This window comes from Squalius cephalus (genome assembly GCF_949319135.1).
Source record: "Squalius cephalus genome assembly, chromosome: 5".
NCBI classification, from domain to species: domain Eukaryota; kingdom Metazoa; phylum Chordata; class Actinopteri; order Cypriniformes; family Leuciscidae; genus Squalius; species Squalius cephalus.
In genome coordinates, this window is record NC_137126.1 from 45,789,884 (window position 1) to 45,809,393 (window position 19,510).

Below are 19,510 nucleotides of genomic sequence, written 5' to 3' on the forward strand. Positions count from 1 at the left end.
GGTGTGGCAGTAAACAGGGTGAGGAAGACTACAGGCCGCTGTTTGAGAACTTTGTGCAGGACCTGCTGTCTACTGTCAACAAACCCGAGTGGCCCGCCTCTGAATTACTGCTGAGCCTTCTGGGTAGATTACTGGTAAGAACAGATCATAGCCAATCACTTTGTCTGTAACGGAGCTCTAACTTCCCCATCCATGCTAAACATGAAATGAATGAGTATTTATGAACCCTAAGGAGTTTATGATGGCGCTTTGCGTGATTTATGAGATTGTCATACCAATTATAGTAGAACAAGTAAAAAAAAAATGTAATAATAATGGATTTTTACAATTTAATGTTATGTTTTATATTTATACAATATTATAAATATAATAATATTATTTATTAAAATAAATATATATTTAACATCCCCGTCTTTGCTAAACATGATACTGCATGCATATTTATGAACTTGTAGGAGTTTATGATGGAGCTTTGTGTGATTTGTGAGATTGTCATACCAATTATAGTAGAACAAGTAAAAAAAAAAATAATAATAATAATAATGGAATTTTACAATTTAATTTTATGTTTTATATTTATAAAATATTATAAATACTATTTATTAAAATAAATTATATATATTTAACTTCCCCATCTTTGCTAAACATGAAACTGCATGCATATTTATGAACTTTATGATGGAGCTTTGGATGATTTGTGAGATTGTCATACCAAATATAGTTAAAGTAAATAGTTACAAAATAAATGTAAAATTATTTGTGAAGTTTGTAGCATTTATCTGACAAACATAATTTGAGGAATGTTAGAAAATACCACATCAGTGCTTTCAGTGAAACATATACAAAGGTTCTTTCTCTTTCAGTGACCCTTGACCCTTCATAATCTGTCCCTAGGTGCACCAATTCAGTAACAAGCAGACAGAGATGGCACTGCGAGTGGCATCACTGGATTATCTGGGTACCGTAGCAGCCAGATTGAGGAAAGATTCAGTCACCAGCAGGATGGACCAAAAAGCCATCGACTGCATCGTCAGAGAGGTATACACACCTTACTTCAAAATACACATGCTGGTGCTTGTAAACTACATCTAATAAACATTGTACTTTACACTGTTTTTTTAAATTAAATGCTCCTTGTATGTGTCTTTAGGGCACAGAAGGAGACGAGACTCAGCGGCTGCAGAAAGCTCTGCTGGGTTATATGGATGAGAACGCAGAAACAGACCCTGCCCTCGCTGTGAGTTCAACTAAGATGTTTTTCATTCCCAGTGATATGTGTAGAGTTGTGTTCAGCCGATATGAGTTTTTCTATGGTCAGGTGTCAACATCTAGCAAGGTTGCCTGTGGTTAATATAATGCATGACTGTTTTTTGTGTTTTTCCAATAGTGATTTTTCCTAGTGTAGCTTCTGCTTAAATGTTTATAAGTAAAATTTGGTAGATGTAAAATAATTTTTGCTAAGTTTAAGAGAATTCATTTGTTTGGTTTCATATATAATAATAATATTTATTATTATTGTGAATTATTATTAATAGTTGTAATAAGAGACATGCACAAAATTAGCATCTTACTAGTGAATAGTTTGTATCTAGTTTGTATAGTAAATTATCTACTGTTTGGTACATGCATTTTGTATGCCTTTTTCTCTACCCATAATCCTCCATGTCAGCATTCCTTAATCCAATTTTGTATTGCAGTTTGCACGCAAATTTTACATCGCTCAGTGGTTCAGAGACTGCACTACAGAGGCTGAGAAGGCCATGAGGAGTCAGAATCAAAAGGAGGACGACTCGGAGGGGACGCATCACGCCAAAGAGCTCCAGGCTACCGGAGACATCATGCAGCGTGCCGAAACCCGCAAGAAATTCCTTCACTCTGTCATTAAATCAACTCCCAATCAATTTACTACTCTCAGGTATTTACCATACATGAATTTGTGCTTCAGTTATGTTGCCCATCCTGTCTTGATCAAGACAGTATTAATGAAAATAAACTTTTGACAGGATGAATTCAGACAATGTGGACTATGAGGACTCCTGCCTTATCGTACGCTATCTGGCCTCTACCAGACCCTTCTCTCAGAGCTTTGACATCTACCTGACACAGGTGAGAAGATGGGTCTAAAATGTAGACGTAATCAGTTTCCACCTGGCGTTAATGTGCCTCTTGTGATAAAGAGCAAAAGGTTAAAAATAACTTTTTTGTAAAGTATTTTTAAGTTAATTTGTCTGTGTTGGAAACAACTTTCAACCCAATCTCTTTAATCTCTTTGAAAGAGGGATAAACATCTTTGAGTGGTGACTTGGCCTATTTGCTAAAACGATTCTTACTTCCCAGCACTACTGTGTGTGTGTGTGTGGAGCAGATTAAATGCATGCAAATGGTTATGCATAGAGTGCATTTTCATTTTTGTATTGTCTTTATTTCTAGATTCTGAGAGTTTTAGGGGAGAGTGCCATAGCTGTCAGGACCAAAGCCATGAAGTGTCTCTCTGAGGTTGTGGCAGTTGACCCCAGTATACTGGCCAGGGTAAGGAATGCAACTCAATTAAAACTGGCAACACAAAACTATAGGTAATTCTGTCAGAGTTGACTGTTCATATCTTTTAATTGGTATGTTTGTCTTGTGTAGTCTGATATGCAGCGCGGTGTTCATGGGCGGTTGATGGATAACTCCACCAGTGTGAGGGAAGCAGCGGTTGAGCTGCTGGGACGGTTTGTGTTGAGTCGACCTCAGCTGACAGAGCAGTACTACGACATGCTCATCGAGAGGATATTGGTATGATTTTAAGACCCTACCTGTCTGATAGTTAAAGCAAGTACAATGTAAAGGTTTGGTATGATATTGCTATGATTTTAAGACCCTACCTGTCTGCAGAACAATGTAAAGGTTTGGACCACTTTTCATATGAAACAGTATATGTAAATGTCTGTGTATACACCAAAAAAAAAAAAAAAAAAAAAAATTATATATATATATATATCTATATATAAAGAAATCGCTTTTTAAGGACTACAACAAAGGGCTGGTAGGAACTACACAAGCTTCCTCCCGGGTTAGTGACATCACTTACCCTAAAATTTACATAAACCTCGCCCCTGGAAACGTGATTTATAGATTATCAAGACATAAAATGCTAATCAATGACTAGAAGATGAGTACACATAAGCTACATAAATTCATCAACGAACCATTCAGAAATGTCCTTTTGCTTCTACATGTTGTCATTTCTTGAATCTCTCCATCATTGTCTGACTCCAGTTTGAACATAAAAGGCTAAAAGTTTTTGAAATTTTCAGTGCATGTCTGTGTGAGGTAAAATGACAAGCTGTTGAAGCTCCGCCCTCTGTGCCGGGAGCAGCAGCTCATTTGCATTTAAAGGAACAGACACAAACCGGTGCGTTTTTGCTCACCCTCAAAAAGTGACAACTTTAACATGCTATATAAAAATATCTGTGGGGTATTTTAAGCTAAAACTTCACATACACACTCTGGGGACATCAAAAAACTTATTTTACATCTTATGAAAAGGGCATTATACCAGCCCTTTAAGGATCGTGTGATTGGAGTAATGTAATTAAAATCATAAAAAAAAGTACTGACCCTAAAATGTATTTATGTGTATAAATAGTTTCTCTAATTCTTTTACTGTTTATTTTTGTTATTGTGCATGCAGCTTTTATTACCTCATATTACTTTTATTAATATAGCCAATATTTGTAATTTTAAAATCCTTTTGGCACACTGCAGGACCATTTAAAATGAACTAGTGAGGACAAAAATGTAAATAAAATTGGTTAGAATTAATAGTGACCCATTGAAGGGTCTAAGACAGGGTTCACCAATCTCGGTCCTGGAGGGCCGGTGTCCTGCAGAGTTTAGCTCCAACCCCAATTAAACACACCTGAACCAGCTAATCAAGGTCTCACTAGGCATACTAGAAACTTTCAAACAGGTGTGTTGGAGCTGGTTGGAGCTAAACTCTGCAGGGACAGCGGCCCTCCAGGACCGAGATTGGTGAACCCTGATCTAAGATATGCACTTTCCCTTTATACATTCATGTACATTGTAGCCTAAACCCTTGATGTTAAAAATATGTACTATTGTGTCTGGGGCACATTCTGGGGTTCTGCTATTTTGGTCATTGTACATGTATTCTGTGAGATATTTAAAGTGTTTGTCTGCGGTCTCTTCAGGACACTGGTATCAGCGTGAGGAAAAGGGTGATCAAGATTCTGAGAGACATTTGTTTAGAGCAGCCCAGCTTCAATAAGATCACCGAGATGTGCGTGAAGATGATCCGCAGGGTCAATGACGAGGAGGGCATCAAGGTGCAGTCATGTTCTCTGCTTTGTTTTGCATGAAAACCACTGTGCTGAACTTTGTTGTGATAGGTTTGTCCTGTTAGTTTGAGCTGAACTATCTTTTCCTCCCTGCAGAAACTAGTGAACGAGACATTCCAGAAGCTGTGGTTTACACCCACAGCCAGCCATGACAAAGAGACAATGAATAGGAAGATTCTCAACATCACTGATGTGGTCAGTATATCACTCTTAGGCTTTTTTTCACACTTTATATAAAATATATATATACGTGTTTGTTTGTTTATTTGTATATTTATATATTTGTTTGGTCTGACTTCAAGTTCGATTCCATCTCTGCCCCTGCAGGTGTCTTTTTTTACACTTACACATATAATTTGGGTCTAAATCACAGTATGTTTGCATCATCAAAAAATGTGTGAGAACCCCCGGCAGCTGTTTGTCCTTGTAGCTTAGTAACACTGGAGAAGGCATGTTTTTATCTCTTTGGCTTTACTACCAATTACCAAAACATAAGACGTTCTAGTGGTGCTTCAATCTGTCTGGAACAGATGCTTTGCTAGATATGCAGAAAATGTGAGCTGCTCTCTGAAGGCAATTTCTCCAGAGACATCAGCAACAAGGAAATGCAATTGCTGCTCTTTTTGCAGGGCAACAGTCTCGCTTTACTGATTCGTTCATAGGATTTGTACCCTAACCCTTGTTTTCAAGTGGACTCGAGTTTGGTGCACACTGAAATTAATAAAGCAGCTTTCACTCAAATCGATCAGATCAATGTCAAACGGACTTGTGTCTGAACCAAAAGCTCTAGTGTGAAAATGGCTTTCCTTTGAAATAGTGCTTTATCCTGAAACTGATCTTATTCTTTTCTTTGCCTCAGGTCGCTGCCTGTAAGGACACTGGCTATGACTGGTTTGAGCAGCTCCTGCAGAACGTAAGTGTTTTTGTTTTTCCATCTGCCCGCCTCTAGTTTGGAGGCCTGTAGCGCTTCAATTTTCTGTGTTTTGTTTTCTCTAGCTTTTAAAGTCAGAGGAGGATTCTTCCTATAAACCAGCCAGGAAGGCCTGTGTGCAGTTAGTGGACAATCTTGTGGAGCACATCCTCAAACATGAAGAGGCACTTGCAGGTACGCACATACTACTGTACTTGGGAAATCTGATTCAGTTCATTAACCTGTAAAGCCTGACGTATTAAATAATAGTCATGAAAATATATTTTTATGCCTCATATAGTATGATATAATGGGAATATGAAGCTTATACTCAAGGATGAAAAAACATCAGCTTTATTTAGAGTCCCTAGTCTAAGCAAAAATATGTAATTTGATGCTGTTGCTGATATTTATATGGCCAAAAAGTACATTGAAATTTTTGTTTTCTCCTCAAAGCTCTGTAGTTTTACTACTAAAAGGCCTTTTACTTGCTAAAAAAGTATAATCAATCAAATGACAGAAGGCATAGTAGATTGTGTGCAACAGATTTTTCAGTAAAGTTTTGATCATGCTGATAATTTAAAAGCCTTAAATTTGTGTAATCAAGTAATACAGTAGGCTTCATAGGGTTAATGTCAATTAGTTGATTCAAAAGCAATGTATATTTTGATTTTAAACTACTCACAAGTGTTTCTAGAAATCTTTACGTGTTGCTTTTTTGTAGTTTTTATTTATTTTCAATAGGGTGTTTGTTGTTGCATTTAATGTAATTTTTGTTTAAATAATACATTATTGAATAAATAGTTAATACACTAATGTAATGCAATGCACCTGAATTCACAATCAGTTGATCAGTCTGTCATGATCTGTCAAGTCATTAGAAAGAACTTGCCCTACAGTTTGTTTGTGATCTTGAACTTGTTCTTGCTAGTTGAATAATGAGTGTAATTTTTCCCCAAAATAAATAATTTTGCTCTTGTGATGTTGTCTGTGTGCAGAGCATAAGAGTTTGAACTCGATGAGGTTGGTCGCATGCATCACCACGCTGTATCTGTTCAGTAAGATCAGAGCGCAGTTGATGGTCAAGCACGCCATGACTATGCAGCCCTACCTCACCACCAAGTGCAGTGTAAGTGCTCACTTCCTCTCTGCAAGCGGCAACTGCTAAGCACCACTTTCTACAGTTCAATATTTAAGGTCGTTCTGCCATCTAGTGGCCGTATATTCCTAGTGATATTGTGCCAAGGTACACGTGTCAGAAGGTTTTCATTTATGTGTTTATGCATAATGCATTTGTTCTTGTCATTTTCACAGTCTCAGAGTGACTTCATGGTGATTTGTAATGTTGCGAAGATCCTGGAGCTGGTAATTCCTTTGATGGATCACCCCAGTGAGAACTTCTTGACCACCATTGAAGAAGACCTGATGAAGCTCATCTTAAAATATGGCATGACCGTAAGTGATGTACACTCACCAACTTGTAAATGTAAATCACATAACTGAATTAACATTTGAGGTACTTAAAAAAAAAAAGAAAAAAAAAAGAATCATTACAGTCTTATGTGTACCTTTTTAAAGCATAACTCTAACAAAAAGACCCTAGGTTGCATTTTGGCGAATCTACCCGAGGCAAACTTTCGTTTAAAAGCATAATTAGGATGGAAACGCCACTTTTAAGTTTGACCGTATTTTCGTTTTCAGTCAAATTGCCTTTTGAATGGGAGTGCTAGGGGCATGACTATGGCTGTCTGTTCATTTGATGACATATAGTTGCAAATATTCTCTTGCATCATATTTCTACACATACCACTAAGTTCTATCTCTCTTTGTTTTTTTTTTGTTTTGTTTTTGCACAGGTTGTCCAGTACTGTGTGAGCTGTTTGGGTGCAATAGTGAATAAAGTGACTCATAATTATAAATTTGTATGGGCCTGTTTTAACCGCTATTATGGGGCTCTGACTAAGCTAAAGTTACAGCATCAGGAGGGTACGAACAACATGGCACTGGCTGCCACCAAAGCAGCCCTGCTCAGATCTCTCTTCACTGTGGGAGCTCTCTGCAGACACTTTGACTTCGACTACGAGCAGTTCAAGGGCACCACTAAGGTATCGCAACCTTTCACCAGACGTAACTATACATGATTATACACGTGTTGTAGTTTACATGCAGCTGTAGCCATGTAGTTGTTTGCTCTTTAACTTTAGCTCATTAGCAACACAACAATTTTCACTTTAAACTACACTCTAAAAATAAAACGTGCATTCTAAGATAAAAATAAAAACATTAATAATATTTGCATTATTATATTTAGCTTTTTAAAAAAAGCTAAATATAATAACCCAAGATCGCTTGTTTCGAACGGTCAGTTACTTCTGTTATTAATCCTGGAATCTTGCACTGTTATTGACAGGTTGTGATAAAGGAGAAGGTTTTGGAATTGTTACTGTACTTCACTAATCATGAGGATGAGGAAGTCAGATGCAAAGCCATCATTGGGTTGGGTAAGATGACTCATTCAGTGTTTTTGGTTGTCATTTTAGTAATTATTTTGAATTTATTTCAGTTGTCATTTTAATTAAATTAATTTTGTTGCGTGTTTTTGACATTTTTATATTTTAAAATGTAATGACTTGACGTTCAGTTCACTTAACGGCCACTAGTGTTGCTAATAACAAGAGTTTCTGAATTCTACATAATATAGCCCCTTTGATTTTAGTTAACAGTAACAACACAACACAATAGTTTACTTTTTCAGCTTTTTGTTGCAGAACCAGTTTTTGTCAGAATCATCTTATGTATTTCATCATAGCAATGTTTTAATTACTGAATGATACATAAACCTTTTAACCTTTCTCTCTCTCTCTCTCTCTCTCTCTCTCTCTCTCTCTCTCTCTCTCTCTCTCTCTCTCTCTCTCTCTCTCTCTCTCTCTCCCTCTCCCTCTCCCTCCCTATCTCTCTCTCTCTCTTTCTCTCTCTCTTGCATTCTGCAGGTTTTCTTTTCATCATGCACCCGAGTCAGATGTTCGTTCCAGAAGTGAAGTCTCTGTATAACGGGCTCCTGTCTGATAAGCGGTGCTCCATCACACTCAAGATCCAGGTGTTGAAGAACCTCCAGATGTATCTCCAAGAGGAGGACTCTCGGATGCAAGAGGCAGACAGAGAGTGTAAGTGATCATTCATAGGGCAGTGCTGTGGCTCAACATTTGCCAGTATGATTTTGAGGTTAACAGCATAACTAGATCCCTTTTCAGTTAGTAAACATTGTGAGTTTTTTTTGTGTGCGAAGCTTAGGTGGAGGCAAAAAGATTGCCCTGGCCGCTTCACTAATGCTAGTTAGCAAGTTTTGTTAGCTTTTTTTTTTAATTCTTTTTTTTAACATTGACTGGAGAAAATTCGAAATACGATTTCATCTCAGTATGTAAGGTCTCAGTATGTAAGGTCTATGTAAAATCTTTAGATGCCTATAACTATTTGCTGAATGGTCACGTACAAGACGTGTGGTATGATCCGAAGTTCTGCCTAGCCAGCGCCAAGGCCAGAAGATGAAAATGTAAAGAATGACATTACAGTGCAATTTTAAAGAAATAAAAATTCCAGTTACAGCAAATTAATTTTTAACTTTCTTACCAGGTTCTTCAAAAAGTCTAGTCACAATCAATCACAACAATGTATATACAATCACAGATGATTCACAAATAATCACAATAGATTAGAAAACATTATGCGCTAAAATTTCAAATTGGAGCCTGTAGTCCGTCGATTCTGGCATCCAACAACACAACAAGATGACATTTTAAGCTCCTTATTTGACCGAATCTGTGCTGGTTTGTATTGGCTGCCTCCAGTTTCTCTTTGTATTGTCTCCAGCTAACGCTGTGACGTCGATGCAAAAAGGGTCTATACAAATTTGGACTAAACTAGGAACTCGAATTGATAAACTTCATAATGCTCTATAAAACTCCACCCTTAAAGAAAGCTTGTGTTTTTATTTTTTTTCAGGGCAGAAAATGTCAAAACAGGAAGATCTGAAAGAGATGGGGGACATCTCCTCTGGTATGAGCAGTTCCATCATGCAGCTTTATTTGAAGCAGGTGCTGGAGTCTTTCTTCCACACGCAGTCCAGTGTACGACACTTCGCCCTCAATGTCATTGCTCTGACCCTCAGCCAGGGACTCATACACCCCGTACAGGTACACACACCCTCATACAGCAATACAGACATTATAAACCCAGCATTAATGTCATTACTTGTCCTGCACAGAATTTTAACTTCTATGCATCCCAGCCCTTTGCATGTTGTTTTAACTTTATACATATTAATAAGATGCATTGGTTAAATGTGCAGTAGGTCTGTGAAATAAACTACCAATCAAGGATTTTTTTTAATGCTCACCAAGGCTCATTTAAAAACAGTAATATTGTGAAAATTTTCAATTTAAAACAAGTTTTCTATTTGAATATATTTTAAAATGTAATTTATTCCTGAAGCTGAATTTCAGCATAATTACTCCAGTCTTCAGTGTCACATGATCCTTGAGAAATCATTCTAGTATGCTGATTTGCTGCTCAGACATTTCGTGTTATCATCAATGTTGAAAACAGCTGTGCTGCTTAGTATTTTTGTGGAAACCCTGATGCATTTTTTTTTTCAGGATTCTTTGATAAACAAAGTTCAAAAGAACAGCATTATGAATGGCTTAACTATCAATTTTGATAATTGTTTTAAATCTTGCCATTTGCAATTGTGTTATTTGCAATTTCATGCAATTTAATATTTGAGTTTGCTATGTAAGAGTTTGAATTTTTTTCACAAAAAAAAAAATCTTACTGACCCCAAACATTTGACCGGTAATGTATGTAAATGTTTTTCCATAAATCCATTTGACTGATTTGGTCATTCTTTCAGCGACGATTAAGAGTGCAATGTTCTATTTAACACATTAAAAATCCATTCCACAGATTTGTTTCACCACAATCCATACAGGAAATGTAAAAAAGAAAAAGAAAAAAAGGTGTAGGTTGGGTGTGGGCCTGCTCATCACTGTCACAACCTTGGCTGTAGAACGTGCAACTAACATGGACTTGTTACTTTTCCTTCCTCCTTCCAATCACAGTGTGTGCCATATCTGATCGCCATGGGGACGGACCCAGAGCCCACCATGAGGAACAAAGCGGACCAGCAGCTGGTGGAGATTGATAAGAAGTACACTGGATTTATCCATGTGAGCATCAATCTGCACACCTTGACACGTGTCATATTCATAAACTGGATTCCAGATCACTATTCACCAATTAATCAAGTACATCGGAAGAATGTACCATGGGATACCACAATATACTGTGAAGCATCTAGGTTAAACCAACCTGTAATGGTTTTATTGTATCTTGTGTAGTAGTATAATTAAATTATATATATATGTGATAGAATTAGATGAATGTATAGCTGGTTTATTTATTTATTTTATCTACAGATGAAAGCTGTAGCAGGGATGAAGATGTCGTACCAAGTGCAGCAGGCCATCTGGGCTTCATCAGGATCTGTGATCCGTGGTTTCCGTCAGGACGAGTCCAATTCTGCTCAGTGTTCCCACCTCTACAGCATGGTCCGTGCAAACAGACAACACCGGCGAGCGTTCCTCATCGCTCTGCTCAATCTCTTCGACGACAGCTCGGTTAGCAGTCTTTGTGTGTCTGTCTCTCCCTGTCGTTGGCTCTTTGTTGTGATGTTGAGACTGACCTTTTCCATCTGTCTCTCTCTCTCTCTCTCTCTCTGTCCGAGCAGAAGATGGAAGTGAGCATGCTGTTGTTCGTCGCTGATAATCTGGCCTACTTCCCCTATCAGAGTCAGGAGGAGCCGCTGTTCATCATGCATCATATAGACATCACCCTGTCTGTATCAGGCAGCAACCTGCTGCAGACATTTAAGGAGGTAAACGTGCCCAAGTGCTTGTGTCTAACAGTTTGTGCAGCACATTTCAGCACTGATTGTTTTGTGAGCCTGTGTCAGTGTGTAATCCAGCTCTATGAAGAAGCTGTATTGAAGGTTGATGCAGTGCAAACTCACAGCCTCGGTGTGAACGTAGCAAAACGCTGTTGCTTAGAAGACATTTTCGTAGAAGTCTTATTGGCACAGCATCAAAAAATGGCCCATTTAATTTTAAAGGTCAGAAAGTGGAAAATAGTCCTGAAAAATGTAATTATGATTGTGTAAAAAAATTATGTAAACAAACAAATAAGCTGTACAATATACAATATGCTTCCTTTAGGAAGCGTCGTGACGTAGAACGAACGTATTGTTTTGTTTTGCTCTGCTCTCTGGCTGCGCTGTCATGTTCGTTCTACGTCACAACGCTACGTCCTACGTCATATGCCAGCATCCATCTCTGTGAACGCGCGTCGACCTCTACCGGAAGCCAGTTATTTTCGTTTATAAAGTTTTAAATATGTATATTTTTACGACAAAACCACACGGATTACCCTCAGAAGGCCTTCGTTTATCCCCCTGGAGCCGGATGGATTACTTTTGTGAAGGATGCATGCACATTTTGGGACTTGAAGGAGGTGAACCCCATAACTTCACACTATAACCACTGAAAGATCTAAGACATTTTCTAAAATAACTGAAAATGTGTTCGTCTGAAACATTTTTGACATATACATCTCGAACTGCTTGAGGGTGAGTAAATCATGGGTTAAATATCATTTTTGGCTGAACTATCCCTTTAAGTCCCCTTATAATCAGTGATTATTTTTTTATTTTTTTCATATTTATATGGATGTCAGTACTTTCCAACGTAAAGTATGATTTCAGACTGAAGCACAACACTGTTCATTTACACGCAAGCAGCTCATGATCCGGTGTTTTCAGTGTCTCGGAGCTGCTCAGTTCAGAGTAAAGCCCCGTTCACTTTACCAGCATCATGCAAAGTGACATGATCCCATTAATTTCAATGGAGAGCTGGAGAATTTCTGGCGACATGAGCTTCAGTGACAGTAAGGATATCGGCGTGTCCACGACGCGACAAAATTGAGATATGTTTAACTTTATGCAAATTAACTGACATTTAGGAACGAAAGCCAGTGAAGTGCACGTGATCCATCACTACATCCTGTAGTGGAGTGTCAGTGGCAATATAGAGAAGTTAATTTTAGTCACCAAGTTCCCTATAATTTATGATGTCTCATACGATACATGCATGTCATGCTGACTCCAAGCCTGAATGGTTTCGTGAACCCAAATAGTTCTGCTTACGCTTTCAATGCAGTTAAATAGCTGTGATGGCTAAGAGCACTCGCAGTTTCTCGTTCATCTTTAATATTAAGCATTTTGTTTTCTGATTCCATTTATATTTAGTCTTTTGTCTAAAAAAAAAAACAATTAGTTGTTTACAACATGGCATATTCATGAAGGTTAGTAGGCAACCAGTAGTGGGAACGCCCACTAGCGACCTCACCGCCAGCCACTGGCAACATGCAGCGACAAAGATTTAAAGCTGAAAGTCTGCTTCACACAAGCTCATCTCCGCTTCTGCTCTGAGTTTGGATCACTTATAATGTGCATTTTAAAACGCAATGTTTGAAAGCAAAGAAATCAAGACAGCCATAAAACTATTCATATTTTTATTTTACTGTTATAAATTATAATTATTTTTACAGTACATTAGTATTATTGCAATGATAGTATTTATTTGATTTATTTTTTATAATTTAAATGATTTTGAACCATTATTATTATTATTATTTTTATTTTTTTGTTTTATGAAAAAGTTATCAAATTGAAAAAAAAATATTTAAAATAAAAAAAAAAAAAAAAAAAATCCATAGCTCATAACATGCTTGTATAATGTCCGTCAAGGTTTTTGCTCCAAAAATAATTTAGTTTTACATGATAATTTTTCACTTTCTGTCTTAGAAATAAAAAAAGAGGTTGTTACTGTTATTACTAGCTTTAACACATTGGTTATGACACACTTTCACATATTTGAATAATGTATGTGATATCTAAACGGGCTGTTTTTGTACCAGTCTCTCATTAAGGTCCCAGGCAGGAAGAGCAGGAAAAGGAGACGACGACGGCGACGACATCAGCAGCCGCAGCCACAGCCACAGCCACAGCAGCAGCAGAACGGTGCGGAGGAGGAAAGGGGAGAGCAGAACGAGGAGAGAGAAAGGAACAGCGGAGATGAAGATTTTGACGGTGATGATTATGAGGAGGATGAGGAGGGGCAGCGAGTTAGGAAGCCTAAGCCCATGGAGGTTACCAAGCAGTCAGAGTCAGATTCTGAGTCTGACCTCGAGGATGCTGATGCTGTCATGGAGCGTCTTCCTGATGACGCATCTCCTCTCCTGGACTTCGCTAGAGCTTCACAGGGCATACTGCTACTGCTAGTGCTCAAACAACACCTTAAGAACCTCTACGGCTTCTCGGACAGGTAGCAAAACACCCATCATGCACCTCAACAACTCCCAAAAATAGTGATTGCTATGTGTTTTATATATATATATATACTGTATTTATTCTGCTCTCTTCCAATGCAGCAAAATTCAGAAGTACTCTCCCTCAGAGTCGGCCAAGGTGTACGATAAAGCCGTCAACAGGAAGTCTTCGGTCATCTTCAGCCCACGGCAGACCATTGATTTCCTCCACCGCGATGAGGTTCATGACGAGCTGACCTACGAGCTGAAGAGGAAGATCGTCAAACAGTACCTCGATGTGAGCATACTTATTTTCTTTCAGGGGAAAAAAAAAAAAGTGTATATATTCTATTTATATCGCTATTAATATTATTTAACATGATTTGTTTTTAATAAAAAATATCATAATATTTACCACTGATAGTAACATTTCAAGGAGGCTACGGGATGACTTAAAAAATATATTATAATATTATTAATAAAATAATAATAATAGGTATTATCATCATCATCATTATTATTATTATTATTATTACAATATTAAAATAATCAAACTTAATTGAAATGCTAAAAAACACTTGAGTTGAAATTGAGTTTTTCACCCCTTGTTTTCTCCTAAATAATTGTTTAAAAAAATGTCTGGTATCACTAAAAAAAAAAATCTAGTTATAATGTTATATATAATATGTATATTGATAGTAATTAGGGATGCACCGATCCACATTTTTTCACTTCCGATCCGATCCCGATACCTGAATTTGGATATCGGCCGATACCGATACTATTCCGATACCAGAGCTGTGTTTGCTTTAATATTATCATTATTGTTTATTTTATATGACAGGAAATCCTGTTAATAGGAAAAATCCCATTCTGAAAACAAATGCAACTGTAAGGGTTTCAAATTGATTGTCATGTCAATATTTATTACATTTCCAAAATGTCAAATACTTGAGTCTTGAAATATAAGAAAAGTGCAAGTGTAAACATCTTACACGCACACACTGTCTAAGGGTGATCCTCGCTCCGATGCGGTAACTCTCTCTCGATGAATGCTCGATCAACATCAGCATCTTGCAAACAGACAAGCGGATTTTGCCTCAGACGCGCGTCAATTTTGCTTCAAACTTTTACTTTTTACACGCGTCAATTTTTCTCTGGACGCGCGAATGGATTCAAAATATTCAAGCGTCCGGTAGACGTGGTAGACGCGAATTTGACGCGCTATTCGCGTTTGGCGTGAACGCACAGTAACGTGGTGCTTTTTTAAATCTTTGATTGCGTTCGTTGTGTTGTACGACGCGAGGGAGCTTCAAAGAGCTCTGAATTACGGCTTTGCAAACATTGCATTTTACTGTCTTGCTCTGCGGTGTTTAACGTTACAGTGTGAAGTATTTCCACACAGCGGACGTTGTTGGCTAGCCGCAAACTGCGGAATGGATTTCTTGAGCGGGGGCGTGTCTCATAACTCTGTGTCTCATTGAGCCGTGCCTCCGTTCAGGAAATCCATTCCGCAGTTTGCAGCCAGCTAGCAGACTAGCCGGCGGGAATCACTTTTGGAGTCATTTCAGCAGACAACGTTAAAGCGCAGACATGACTCGTGGATATCGGATATCTCCGCAGGTTGGATCGGGAAAATCCGATACGTGAATTACGCTGGTATCGGTCCCGATACCGATACTGGATCGGATCGGCCCCATCCCTAATAGTAATATAATTGTCTTATATATGTTTTTTATTAATAATTATAATTATTTTCACACTGTCAAAGAGGCTGCTGGATTACTTAAAACTTAAACTTTTGCAATCACAAAATGAATAATGGTTAATTTAATATATATAATAAAATATTTAAAAACATGCAGCTTTGGTCACCAGAAATGTTAGAGAATATATATATATATATAGTGTTGTAGAATGGGGACCTTCAAGTCGATGTTCAGAATTGCTGATTTATATTGCATGCTCTGCTTGATTCTCAGTTTAAGTTGCTAATGGAGCACCTGGACCCTGATGAAGAGGACGAGGAGGGAGAGAACAGTGCAAACGTGAGGAATAAAGCCATCACCTCACTACTGGGGGGAGCAGCCACAAGCCCCCGAAACCACCACACACTCGACTCAGAGGATGAAGAGAGTGACGGAGAGGAGAGGACACCAGGGGTAAGAGAACACAAAAACAGTCTTTTTGACTATCACACTAGTCTGATTCTCTTGGCAGCTTATTCTGGCCTAGTACCACATCCTTAGACGGGAAGAAACTGTCTGACTGAAACAAGATCATTGCTCATGTTTTGTTTTTGTGTCTTTCGTCACCTTTATTTATATAGCACTTTGTGCCATACAGATTGTTTCAAAGCAGCTTCACAGTGATTAACAAGAAAATAATAGTGTTAATGTTGCCATGTTCTTCAGTTATGAAAATACAATTTCAGTGGTAAAGCAGCTCTAAAAAGACAGTAGTGTAATTATTCAACTCAATTTGGTTCAATGTTGAGTCTGCTGATTTAGTTCGATAGCAAAGTTCATCAGTTATGAAACAAACTTCTACAAATACAGGAATAATGTATATAACTATAAAGCAGTTCTTAAGCTGAATAATGACACTATTATTCTCTAAAGTCATATGATTCAGTTCAGTAATGGTGCAGTTTGTCAATTATGAACAAGCTGAATTTAGCTATAAACATCTCTAGAGAAGGCGATAGTGTTATTTAGCTCAAGTCAGTTCAGTGTTGATTTAATTCAGTTCAATAACAGTGTTGATGTTGCAGAGTTCATCAATTATCAAATGAACTCAGTTCATCTTTAAAGCAGTTGTACAGAACACAATAGTGTCATTATTCAGCTCACTTCAGTTCACTGTTGATTCAATTCAGTTCAGTAATAGTGCAACGTTCATCAATTGTGAAACTAATTTAATTCGGCTATAAAGCAGCTCTACAGAAGAAAATATTGTCATTATTCAGCTCAATTCAGTTCAAGTTTGTGTCAGTGCAGTCACATCAATGATACAGTATTATTATATATCCGAAATCGTCCCCTAAACCCTCAATCACTGTTTCCAATGTTAGTCCACTAATACAGTTCACTTGAAGGACTAAATGAAAAAAAGCAAGTGAATTCAGACAGCCGTTGAGCGTACATCGTCTGTACACTCGTTATTGCGATGCGATGTGGGATTGATTGAATGAGTGCACTCAATAATGTCCACTATGGTTTTAGACACCACTACAAATTAGGGCTGGGACAATATATCGATTCATCCTGAATCAAGAAATTTTCAATTTTTCCAAATGCTTCGCGATTCTCTCTCGAATCGATTCTGAGTTTCGTTTTTTAACAGCAGATGCCACTGCGTGCTTTAGAAACCGTGTGCTTGTGAATCATTCATAAAGTTCGAAAAGGTTGAAGCGAATTACAAGGGTGTTTGCAGTCGGCTGTTTACATTAATCTCCCGTCATAAAAGCATTCTGAGGTGCAAGTACATTCTCAGACTCAGCCGAACGCACTAGCCCTCTTCTTCGTGAGCAATTGAGCGTGCGGTTAAAAACTAGCCTAGAGCGCCTTCTGCTGTTAAAAACTAAGCTCAGAATCAATTCGCGATGCGTTCGGAAAAAATTGGAATAGATCCAAGAATCGCGATGCATCGATATATTGTCCCAGCCCTATTACAAATGACTGTCCTCTCAAATAATGCCCTATTCGAGGGTATAGGGGATGATTTCGGATTCAGCCTAAGAGTCTTTTAACCCCTCTTCACAGGCGTCTCGACGCGGGAGGCGCACGGGAGACTCTGCGGACCTGCTGTTGGCGAACATGAACGAGTCCGTCAGCGCGCTGGATATCATCGCCATCCACTGCCCCAAATACCGAGACCGGCCGCAGATCGCACGCGTGATCCAGAGGAACAGCGACGGTTACAACATCCACTGGATGGCAGGCTCTTACTCCAGCTCTTGGGCTGAAGCCAAGCGCCGCGACGGACGCAAGCTGGTGCCTTGGGTCGACACCATCAGAGAGACCGACATCATCTATAAAAAAATTACACTCACCAGTGGCAACAAGCTCAACCACAAAGTGGCGCAGACTCTACGTTCACTCTACGCTGCCAAGGACAGGAACTCCAGCTAATAATACGTAAACATGCACACGCACTCACATACCTCCCATCTCAGATTCTCTCAGCCTAATGCAACAGCCAAACACATCTCCCGGGTCAGCCAAACATGAACACACAAAACACGAGCGGCTATTCTACACTACAGACTCTTTCTCTCTCTCTGATGCACTCTGGGTCTGGTGGTGACATTTTGCCCTCTGCGCCAGGGTGCATCGTCGTATCGCAGGAATAAAATGTTTGGAGAAACATTGTATGGGTGCTCCTTCGCTGTTGTGCAGCAGATTTCTGGTTGTTTGATTTCTACTCCCAGTGTATCATAGTTTAACATAAAAATATTGTTTATATCTATAAAAGAAATTTAAATATATACTGAATGTTGAAAGAATTAGTTTGTTGATGTTTTTACTTTAATTCTTTCTTTTTTTTCTCATTTTCTTTTCGAATTTCTTAGCGTTAAGCAGCTTTCTATAGCTTAGCTCCTCCTTTACTGGCTGATGATAATTCTCTCTGTTGAGCTGTTTGTCCATTTTGTACGATAGCACCGTGTGGCTGTAATTTATTGTGTATAGCATGCAGTGTCTGTGAGGAGGGCTGTGTCGAAGGAGATTTGCGATAACAGGTCGCCCTGCTCAGCATAAAGGGACTCACATGCCTCTGATGGAACAAATACTGCAATAAATTTTCTACTTCTCTTACTTGCAAGACTCATCCTGTCCGTTTGCGAATCACTTGTCTTTTAATATTTTAGCATTTTTTGCCATGCACGCTTTTTTATTTTTATTGACAGGTATAGTGAAGAGAGGACAGAGCATTATGCGGGGACGACGCGTCCAGTGTGTTGGACAACTTATGCACAGCTCTTGTAAAGGTGCCCCAAGTAATGTTTTCTATTACAGAATTCAATAAGAAATGAGCACTTTTTATGGTCACACTTTATTTTAATGTGTTTGTGTACGGATAACGAGTAATATTAGATAACAGCGTGTTATTACTATAGGTTTACACTGAGACAACAGCATTGGAGGAGAAAGACTCAAATAGTATTTTCTTGTAAAGCACTCCAATAATCTGTTTTAGTGTTGCTTGTAATTATGCATAATATTACTATAGTTAATACATGTAGCAAGGGCACATAAAAATGAAGTGTTACCCTTTTTACTTTTTTATTTATCAATTTAATTGAATATTGGAGCACGCTCAGGACCAAACCACATCTGCGCTCAAGAATGGTACTTTTAATATGTATACAACCGTGCACTTGCAAGATGTTTTATTTCTCTTAATGTGGTTGTTCAGTCATTTTGCTAAACATTTAATAATGATAAATGATGAATGAAATGAATGAAACTTGAACTAACTTTTTCCAGGCTATGCCATCCTTCAGTTGTGGTATCGTCTCATATTCTAAGTGATCCAGAGCTGGTGGGGTCAGCGGAGAGACTAATGTAGGTTGTTTAGGATAGGAGATACGTAGTTATTCAAATTGCAAATTTTATGCATAGAAAACCCAATTACCTACTTTATTTTTTAATTTAACTGTGTCATTGATGGACCCTAAGTGTAATATCAGACACCGTTTTTAACACTAAAGCCTACTGTATCTTATTTGCACATTTCCAAGGTCTCTAAATGATCAACATGATCAAAACTTGGCTGGAAAAACCTGTTGAACACCATGTACTACATGCCTTCTGTCGTCTGATTGATTTAGGCCTTTTAG

General features: G+C 38.2%; 1 protein-coding gene across 2 annotated transcripts in view; it reads left to right on the plus strand.

Moving 5' to 3' along the window:
* The window catches only part of nipbla (NIPBL cohesin loading factor a), a 47,787-nt gene extending 29,282 nt beyond the window's left edge, over positions 1-18,505 (plus strand). For both annotated transcript variants that reach the window (XM_079872449.1, XM_079872450.1), the window contains exons 22-45: positions 2-134; positions 895-1,038; positions 1,151-1,237; positions 1,698-1,915; positions 2,004-2,106; positions 2,431-2,529; positions 2,632-2,778; positions 4,197-4,331; positions 4,440-4,538; positions 5,203-5,256; positions 5,340-5,448; positions 6,252-6,382; positions 6,568-6,708; positions 7,110-7,358; positions 7,664-7,754; positions 8,244-8,417; positions 9,253-9,443; positions 10,368-10,475; positions 10,725-10,925; positions 11,036-11,182; positions 13,279-13,685; positions 13,792-13,966; positions 15,651-15,830; positions 17,433-18,505. In XM_079872449.1, coding sequence (XP_079728575.1) covers positions 2-134; positions 895-1,038; positions 1,151-1,237; positions 1,698-1,915; positions 2,004-2,106; positions 2,431-2,529; positions 2,632-2,778; positions 4,197-4,331; positions 4,440-4,538; positions 5,203-5,256; positions 5,340-5,448; positions 6,252-6,382; positions 6,568-6,708; positions 7,110-7,358; positions 7,664-7,754; positions 8,244-8,417; positions 9,253-9,443; positions 10,368-10,475; positions 10,725-10,925; positions 11,036-11,182; positions 13,279-13,685; positions 13,792-13,966; positions 15,651-15,830; positions 17,433-17,801 — 3,892 coding nt within the window. In that variant the 3' untranslated portion in view covers positions 17,802-18,505. The remainder of the gene's footprint in view (position 1; positions 135-894; positions 1,039-1,150; positions 1,238-1,697; positions 1,916-2,003; positions 2,107-2,430; positions 2,530-2,631; positions 2,779-4,196; positions 4,332-4,439; positions 4,539-5,202; positions 5,257-5,339; positions 5,449-6,251; positions 6,383-6,567; positions 6,709-7,109; positions 7,359-7,663; positions 7,755-8,243; positions 8,418-9,252; positions 9,444-10,367; positions 10,476-10,724; positions 10,926-11,035; positions 11,183-13,278; positions 13,686-13,791; positions 13,967-15,650; positions 15,831-17,432) is intronic.
* The last annotated feature ends 1,005 nt before the right edge of the window (positions 18,506-19,510 follow it).